General features: G+C 30.5%; 1 protein-coding gene and 1 non-coding gene across 2 annotated transcripts; one reads left to right on the top strand and one right to left on the bottom strand.

Moving 5' to 3' along the window:
* Nucleotides 1-5,861: 5,861 nt before the first annotated feature.
* On the top strand, nucleotides 5,862-5,933 carry TRNAD-GUC (transfer RNA aspartic acid (anticodon GUC)). The gene has a single exon. It is a non-coding gene; the product is annotated as a tRNA-Asp (tRNA).
* A 752-nt stretch (nucleotides 5,934-6,685) lies between these two features.
* On the bottom strand, nucleotides 6,686-9,007 carry LOC105764729 (probable UDP-arabinopyranose mutase 2). The gene is made up of 4 exons (XM_012583444.2): nucleotides 8,599-9,007; nucleotides 7,670-7,920; nucleotides 7,414-7,582; nucleotides 6,686-7,298 (listed from the first exon to the last, which is right to left on the bottom strand). Exons 1-4 carry the CDS (start codon nucleotides 8,923-8,925, stop codon nucleotides 6,957-6,959), a joined length of 1,089 nt encoding a protein of 362 aa, XP_012438898.1. The 5' UTR covers nucleotides 8,926-9,007; the 3' UTR covers nucleotides 6,686-6,956.
* Nucleotides 9,008-9,611: the final 604 nt, after the last annotated feature.

Below are 9,611 nucleotides of genomic sequence, written 5' to 3'. Positions count from 1 at the left end.
GATGAAATGGGTGCGGTGTAATTAGCTTTATGGCTCTATAAATAGCCTTTTAAAAAATATGAAACAGATTGTTAGGTATGGCGGGTTAAGTCTCGTCTGCAGAAGAGCTTTTTCAAAAATGTTTAATTTATTTAAATATGACACAGAATCTTATTACCATTCAAGTGAAGAAAACAAATATATCAAACCATAATTAGCAACAAACTTGTCTAGAGATTCTCTCTAATTGTTATATAGATTTTTCATAATTATTTTATTTATAATTTTTTAATTTTAAAAATAGCCTCCGATTCAAACTGAATTATATAACTCAAACGTCTCATATAGTAGTGTTTTTGAAAAATTTTACAATTATAAATATGGATAAATTACACTAGTAGTCATTAAACTATGCTTAAATTTTTGTTTTGGTCACTTAATTAAAAATATATAATTTGAGCACTAGTATTTTCAAAATTGTTCTTTTTTAATCACCTAGGTGGCATTTTTAATTGGTAGAATAATAATTTGATCATTCCTCTTTTATATTTTTTGTCAATTTAATTCTGATTCTATATAAAAAATTAAGAAAACTCAAAATTATTTTTAAAATAGAAAATTCTATATAAAAATTCTAGAAAAATAAAATCTCGAATATGTTGTAGTTGAAGAACTAATATGTATGAAAAATAAAGAAATTATCATTCAATAGAATCTAATGACAAATTGAAATCTTAACAAAAAATTTGATCATTACATGCTTCCTCAATATTTCTCAAATCAAATTAGTCATATCTTCAAGTCGAGTTTCATGCCATTTAGAACTAATATTACAATGGCTTATAAAATTAACTTTGATGCCCTTTTTTAACTACAAAATACAAAATATACCACAAAATTTTTTTCCAAACGCAATTCAAAATTTTAATTCATTTAAATTATTCTTCAAAAACAAATTATATTCTGAATTTTTTTCTTATAACAAAACGTCAAAAATAGAAAAGGTAAAAACAGGGAAGCAATAATTTTACTTAATTTTTTATTTTCTCTATGTTTTTTAAAGAATAAAGTGTCGGGTATTTCTATACAAATAATACATAAAAATTTAGAGGGTTTAAAATATTTTTCCTTATTTTCTCTCATTATATCTATTTTTGATTTAGAAATTTTAAATTTTTAAAAGAGTTCCATTTTCATTTTATATATAATCGGTGATAAATTAACAGAAAACATAAAATTGAATACTAAAATTATTATTGTGCCAACAAAACAGTATTACTTGACAAAAATAATTTCAAAAATATAATTAATTAAATTTTACTTTTTAATTAAATAATTTCAAAAATCACACCCATGATACTCGTAATTATTTTAAGTAGATGATTATTTTTGTTGTGATTAAATATAATAGGATTATTATTAAATATAATTTAATAACACTCTTAATATAATTATTTTTATATTTTCTGAGTCCAATTTTAAAGGATTAATCTAGAAATTAATTTTGTTTTGTTATTCAAAGTTGCATGGAATAGCTATTCTTTGGTATCACAAAAAAATAGCTATTACGAGAGAGTAAGTAATAGTCATTCCATTGAATGAGTATTACGTTCAATGAATGGTTTACTAAAATAAACATTAACAATATAAATTCAAGTAAACAAGATAACTAATCTTTAAACTGAGTCAAGATTCATACAAAATCCAATATTGTTCAATTAATTAAAATCATTTCAAATAATAAATACATTAACAAAATCCAAAACTAATTAAACATCAAAATCCAAAGTTAACTAATTAAAATATATTATCAAAGTTTGTTCCACAATTTTAAGTTTTTTCCCTAGATTTATTTATGTTATATTTTATTTAATTTTCATGTTAATCATTTCGCTGATTTTTATCAGCTGAACAGTGATTCTCAAAATTCAATATTTTATAAATAGATTAAATCGATTAATCTAATTTGATTCCAACAACATTAAAATTAAATTCGTTTCAAATTTTGAAATTTTAGGAATAATTAAATGATGGTAGAGTTTTGTTTTATGGATTATCAATAATTAAATAAAAATATTAAAATATTTTACAAATTTGAAAAATATTCAATATGGGAATATTTTTAAGAAACAAATTCAATTGATTATATCAAATATGTGATAAGATTAGGACAAAATAATTAATTTTTAAACAAAGTATTAACTTAATAATACAAAATAAATATTATGTTAATCACATATCTATTTGTTACAAGATTATTTTAACTCATGTACCATAATTTAATATTTAATAATTGAAATCAAACCCCACATGCTAAAATTATATAGTTTTGTATAAATATTTTGTTTAATTGAATGCGTGATGCGCTCCAAGTACCGCCAACAAGTTAACAACTAAATTGGGTAGTATGTGGTCCGTTAATTATGATGTATTACTCTAATTTCCCCAATGTGGTGCCTTTCTAATCATGTCTTTAATTAATCTTTTCCTTAATTCAATCATGTTATAATGTTAGTTTAGCAATATTGTGTTTCCTCTTCAAATAATTGCAATGTCATGTTTTGTTAATAAATATTTTTATTCATAATTATTCTCTAACCCTTCAATCGGAGGAAACATTTTCCTAAGCTTGCTAAATTTAATATTTTTTTAGTTACTCAATTTCAGAAAGTTACAAGTTGATTACTAAATTATTAGTAAGTTTACATTTTTGTTACTCAATATTTACACCATTACTCCCTAGCCTCATAATCTAAACAATATCAACAATAGCTCAAGCCCCAAACCCTAGCAAAGTCATTATCAATCTCATGCCTCGCCTCTAACTAACCAACTCAGCAACCCTTCATACTTCATCCACTCACTGTTTCCCTTCGGCTAAAATCGTAACCCAAAAAAATTTGCAATCAAGATATTCACACACCGTTACCCAAAACCAACAACTAAATATCACCACTACCACAATAAAACCAAACAAAAATGCCAAAAAAGAAAAAATAATAATAATAAGAAAGTCTATTGTTTTAAGCCCCAAACATGACCTACAAAAGCAAAGAGAACCTAAGTACAACAAAAAAGAATACAAACATACTAAATTCATGTAGGAATTATTGGAGACTTCTAGAAGATCCAGGCTTAATCCAAGGTTGTAACACCCTTATACCCGGTCCGAACGTACAAACCCGGTATAAGACTATTATATTTGGTGCCAAAATAGTTTTGGCTAGACACTATTTAATTTAAGCATTTATACATAGTATTGTAACTTATTTAACTCAAAAATTATTAATATAAACGTGTGGGGTCATTATTGGATGCTAGATTATGTTTGGAAATGATTTTAACATTGTTTCTACTCAAAACAGGGGAAAAAAATATCGATACCAATGACAAAAACAATACCAAAATCACATTCTATTTTGGAAATTTTGTATTTCGTAACCTAGGTATCGATACCTATACCCTTGGGTAAAATTTGGTAAAAATCAGTTTAAAAGTTCACTAAAACCCCTACAATATATATAAATATATTCTTCTCAACACTTAAGACCAATTCAAAATATATTAAAATTACTTAAAACTACTCCAAATCAATCATAATCATCATATTAGCAAACCACATTTGCAAACATACTTATAGTTTCAATAATTCATTTCATATAGAATTAAAATACTTCAAGTAAAACCAAAATAGATAGAGTTTCAAGAGTTTGTATTTTAGTCCCTAACACATGAGACCACATTTGGTCTACCTACGTACATGCCATTTTAATTCAAAATATGATACCTACTCTTGAAGCTCTTGAGGATGTGATGAGATGAGAGATCTCCTAACCCAACTCTACCTCTTCCAGTCTAACTGTTCTTACGCGTTAAAAATAAACGCGTTAAGCCAGTGAAGGCTTAGTAAGCACTACAAGAATAAATAGGTAAATGAATCATAACAAAATATTTTAAACTTACTCAATTAATACATATTTACACACATACAAGTTTCTTCAACTATACCTTACTTTAATAAAATTTAACTTATACCTTTTGTAAGTTATCAAACTTACCTCAACACATTGGTGATTCACTTTTGTTCACAACTCATATTCTTAGCCCAAAGTAGACTTTATAGAACACACCGGATATACGGAACAAATACAGAGGTGCATTATTATGCACTATTGAATAGAGAGCACTAAAGTGCTATACATAGAGCACAAATGTGCTAAACAGAGAGCACTAATGTGCTAATAATCGGAGACCGCGCTAAGGTCCCTTAATGGCATGCCACTAATATCTTAGTAGTTTTAAATTCCGTCTACTTGGGCATTAAAGCTGAATTTCATACATTTAAATACTTTACATAAATATTTCAAAAAAGATTTCTCATTTCTCCATCATCTACAATTTAGTCCCCATTTCACATCTCACAAATATCACACATTTTTCATACATATCCTTTTTACCACAACATCATTACTTAGTGTTCAAACAATATACCATTTCATATTCTCCACCAATAATTTTCTTTACAAATTTCATAATTTCATAATCTAATCTTTTTTATCTATTTACAAATTCAAATATATATTTTACATTTCTATTCTAAGTAATTTCATACTACAATATAAGCATTTAAATAAAAATAATTTAAAAATCTTGTAGTACTTACAACAAAAGGTTGAGATAATGTATTTTCTTCTTCCTTCACTCCTTAACCTTCTCTTTCCCTTTTCTTCAATTAGGTCATCTCCTTTCTTTTCTTTCTCTTCAATTTCATATAAAACATATAACATTTATATGTTAAAAAACCACAATCAAGTGACTTTCCTATACTATTTAATAAAAATAAACATGTATGGTATGATAATTTCATCATTTCTTACTTTAACTAAGGAAATTTCAAAGAAAAATGAAAGTTTGAAACTTGGATGGTTGAATAATGGTGGAAGGACATGAAGGGAATTAAAAGAAAAGTTGGATAAAACTTGGGGGAAAGAGGTGACGTTTGGCTTGTGAAAAGATTATATGTATTTTCATCTTTTCTCCCACTTTCTACACCATTCCACTAAAATATCTTACCTTTTTAATTAAAATGGTCAAATTGCTACTAAGTCCTTAAGCCATCCATCTTTTTCCTTTTACCCATATCATTACACCTAATAAATATCTACTTGGTTAATTACCACTTTGTCGTTCCTCATCTTTCATATTTCCTAGTATGACTCATACAACACTTTGGTTAAATTTCTTTTAATCATTCATTCCTTTCCTCTACAATTATATATCTCCTAACTTAATATTTTTCCTACTTTGGTCACAACAATTTTTTATTCTTCCAACTAAATCAATGGTGTCTATTTTAAAATTTCCTATCTAAAGAGTCTCTTTTTTTTTTCTAATTTCTTATTGGATCTATATACTTCCTAATTTAATACTCAAAAATCTTATTTATTATATTTCAAAAATTTTATACTAATTTTTAATCCAATCCATCACTGTACCTAACCCCGAGTTAAAACGCGGATATTACAAAGGTCAAGGAAAAAGTCTTGCTAAGAATATGAACATATCGGAGTCAAGCAACCATCCAATGATGGTGAATGGAGATCAGAGAACTTTTCCATTAAGGTTTTGGATTTAAATCATTTCAAAGAAAATTAAGCTATAAAATTGAATAAAGAAAAAAGGATTTTGGTTCAATATATTTTTCCATGGTAAGGAAATTATTAGAATATAGCTATAAATGAGGTCAAGTGAATGAAGTGTTAACTTACCCAAAAATAAAAGATGATAGCAATACGTACAGAAGTGGTCAACAATCTATGAGAAGGAAAGTGCAACAAACAACAGATCGTAGAAAATGTAAAACAACCGACATAATGTACAAGGTCGTTGTAGTATAGTGGTGAGTATTCCCGCCTGTCACGCGGGTGACCCGGGTTCGATCCCCGGCAACGGCGTTATAGTCTTTTTACCGAAATCCTTATGGGCGTGGCCCCATTCCAGTAGAGATTTTGTCGGTGAAATTGAATTTTGGAGGTCTTTTTTATGTAATCATTAACCGCATTTACGGGCTTTTGGTTTAACCATGACTAACATTTTATTATTAAATTAATATTCTTAACATAATAAAAAAAAAAGGAAAAAATCAGTTTTTGATTCTCTTTTAGAACACATTGAGGCAGCTAAACTTTGGATTCTCAATGATTATATACGAAGCCTATAATATAAACAGATCATCCAAATACGATATACCAAAAAAATGAAAAATTAAATAAGAGATAAATAATGAAGTTAGGAGGGAGAGGGTGGGACCAAACCAAAATCCCAAAATGAGCTGGATGTTCCCAAGAACAAGAAGATGACAGTTTTGTCTGATGTTATTTTCCTTTTCGTGGAAACCTAATGATGCTTCGCTGGAATGTCAATGTCCATGCATTGCTCTAATACAAGGAAACAAGGTCGGATTATTGGATTTGGGATCACATCACATGGGACTCCACTGCCCAATACCGACAATAAAATTACAGCTTTGTCACAGATCCAAGATCTATCTGCCGGCACAAAGACCGTTTGTATGAGTATTTGGCGGAAACATCCACGTACTTTGGTAACTATGCGTATATCATGTTTTAGAAATCATACAATAAATATCTTAAAATCCGAATCGTTGATATTCCACAAATTAGAAATCGAAATCAATAACAACAACTTTTCAAAAAGAAACAATCCCAATCATTGTATAAATAAAAATAATTTAAGATATAAGCCATCAATTTCTAGTGCCAAATACATAAGAAGCCATAAAGCCATCCATTTTTTATTGTTCTAAACTCGGTAATAATATGATAAAATAACAATGTGCCCATCCTCCTCCAACCTGCAAAATAAGCACTCCAAGCAATGGAGCTTTGGCAAGTGTCGGTGATCCCCAAACAAGCCTGGGGCTGCTAAACAATATGTTAGCTGCTTACTGAACAAGCCTACTTCGAAGCACCATTGGACAGCTCGGCGGATTTTGCACCAGATGGATTCAGCTCATCCCATGCTTCGATCCAGGTCACCATAGCATCAGCCAGCTTGTTGAAGTAGTCATCTACCTTGCCTAGTTTTGCCTTGACCTGCTTGGAGATTTCGATGTAGCATTTCTGAACCGAGGTGCAGTCCTTAGGAAGGGTAACAGACTGGAAGAACGGGATCAACTCTTCTTGCCAGTAAATTCCTTTGTATTCTTTCCTAAGATTCACAAACGGGTTGCTCGCTTTGCTGTGCCAAATGTAAGGCAATCCTGTCTTCACTCCCAGTCCGAGGTGATCACATATGACCTGAATGTGAACCGACAGGCTATTAGCAGTTGCAGTGTAAGAGGAAACTTACATGAAGCTACAGACAAGTGTAACAGCAACAAATCAGTAGGTGATGGCAAGAATGATGAGATACCTTGGTACACCAGCCAGCCCACATATCATCGTATCGACCAATAGGCTGACCATCACCCATGAGTCCAAAGTACATAGCAGGGCCGATCAATTCACGGTTGAATGCCAGATTCATACCACACATGGGAAAGAGGGTTCCCTTCGGTATTGTCATAATAGCATCAACGTACCTGGTAGAAATTAGACATTGGATTTAGTCTTCATTTGTACGAGTACACACGTCAGACAAAATGTGAAGTTTATATATATACACACACCTGGTGTTTCTCTCAAGAGGCTTGACAAGCTGAGTTGGTGCATCATAATCCGGGATGTTGAGCCAGAGGCCATGAGAAACGGCAGTGGGAACACCTTCGCGGAGACTGAATGGGTACCCACGAACGAAATCTGCACCAGCTCGGTACGGGTCATAGAGAGTGTTGAAGAAAAACGGAGTAGATGGACAAAGAAGGTTCTTTATGTGCTGCTCCAGTGCGTTAATGTCTTTGCCGGATGGATCTTTCGCAACCTGTAACACAAGCAGCCTCGAACTTCAGATTTACATACATCGCAAGATGGAGTATAGAATACCAGAAAAGCACAACACTTCATGGTCAGATCTCATTGAAAATCGACCTACATTTCAAAATTTACAGACAAACATGACAAAACAGCAAAAGACTAAGAAATTGTTAAGAAAGGCTACTAAGATTTACATCACCATTGAATGAACAACGGCTCAACATTAGTTAATGAGTAAATGTAGGATGACTATCTCGAAAGCCTAACAAGTAAAAGCAGATAACTATAGAAAATATACCAGGAAACACAGATAAACACATGTTACATCTAAAGCCGGGAAGCAGAGAAAAAATTGCAGATCCAAATAGCAAATCAAGATGGGGAAATACCACTAAATTGTATTAAAAAAGAACTTTTGAACTTTAATACTAAACAAAATTCAAAATTCCCAAATCACATCAAGATCTAAACTTGCATGCCCAGAAGACTAAAAGATCACATCAAGAGCCAAAACATAAAACCCACATGCAAAACAGTAAAAACAAAAGAACCCAAATTCCAATTCCAAGAATTGACTGAAACCCAGATCTCCAAAAGTACCAGATACTTGTGTTTTATTTTTTTTAATTCTATAACCCGAAACCCAAAATTGAAAAGGAGGAAAGAGATAAGTATTTTAGCTCACAAAGCAGTCATCATCAATGGTATAAATGTACTTCTTCTTGGAAACCATGTAACCAAAGCAGCGACAAGCAGAATCCTTGAAAGAGATACAAGAAGACTTAGGACCCAAAATCCTGTTGATATCGTTCCTATTGTAAAGCTCATAGTCGAAGCCCTCCGGAACCTTGATGGTTTTGGAAGGATCGCCATCTTGAACAATGATGAGATGGTAAGGCTGGAAAAAGGGCCTCCACATCTCCAAAAAGTCCAAGTTCCGAATGGTTGGAATGACTATGTCGAGCTCATCTTTCAAGAGGGGAGCTGGTGAAATGGTAGAGGGTTCGGCCATTGTCGAAAGCTTGGACTTAGCAAAGTAAAAGCAGAGAGGAAGGGAGGGGTGAGTTTGACTGCTTGAGATAGGGGAATGAAAGAGGGGAACCGTGTTTTTATAAGAGAAGGATTTACAACGGGTGGCACGTGCGAACAAAATTAAGGTAACTTTTCTTTAGTAGGAAAACGCAGCCTACCATTTCGATTTTATTTATTGTGAAAATTTTTTATATTTAAAATATAAAAATCAAAATGATTTTAACCATCAGATTAAAATAAATAAATTTAAGCTTTAGATTTGATATCTATTTTATTTTGTTAAAATGAAATCCACAATATATAATCTTTTCTTTTCTTTTCTTTTCTTTTCTTTTCATCGTGTAGTTAAAGTCTTATTTCAATATTATTACTTCACTTTTTACTCTCTTTTTATTGAATTTTACTATTTAGTTTTAATTTTGAATAATTTTAAGAACAAATTTAATAAAAATAATATTTTGAATAATTTCAAATTAATAATTGGTGTCAAGATTTCAACAAGATTATCAAGGATTTGTCAAGAACAGTAAAATATTGATTAATCAAACGAAAGATTAACATCGGATAGTAATATTATAGAAATACAAGATCTAATCATCGAAACGAGGTGTGTCTATTGTTTTTTTGACAATGATACGGATGCTATTGATGGAAATTACAAAATCG

This window comes from Gossypium raimondii, chromosome 12, assembly GCF_025698545.1.
Source record: "Gossypium raimondii isolate GPD5lz chromosome 12, ASM2569854v1, whole genome shotgun sequence".
Lineage (NCBI taxonomy): Eukaryota > Viridiplantae > Streptophyta > Magnoliopsida > Malvales > Malvaceae > Gossypium > Gossypium raimondii.
This window is presented reverse-complemented; position numbering and strand designations above follow the sequence as displayed.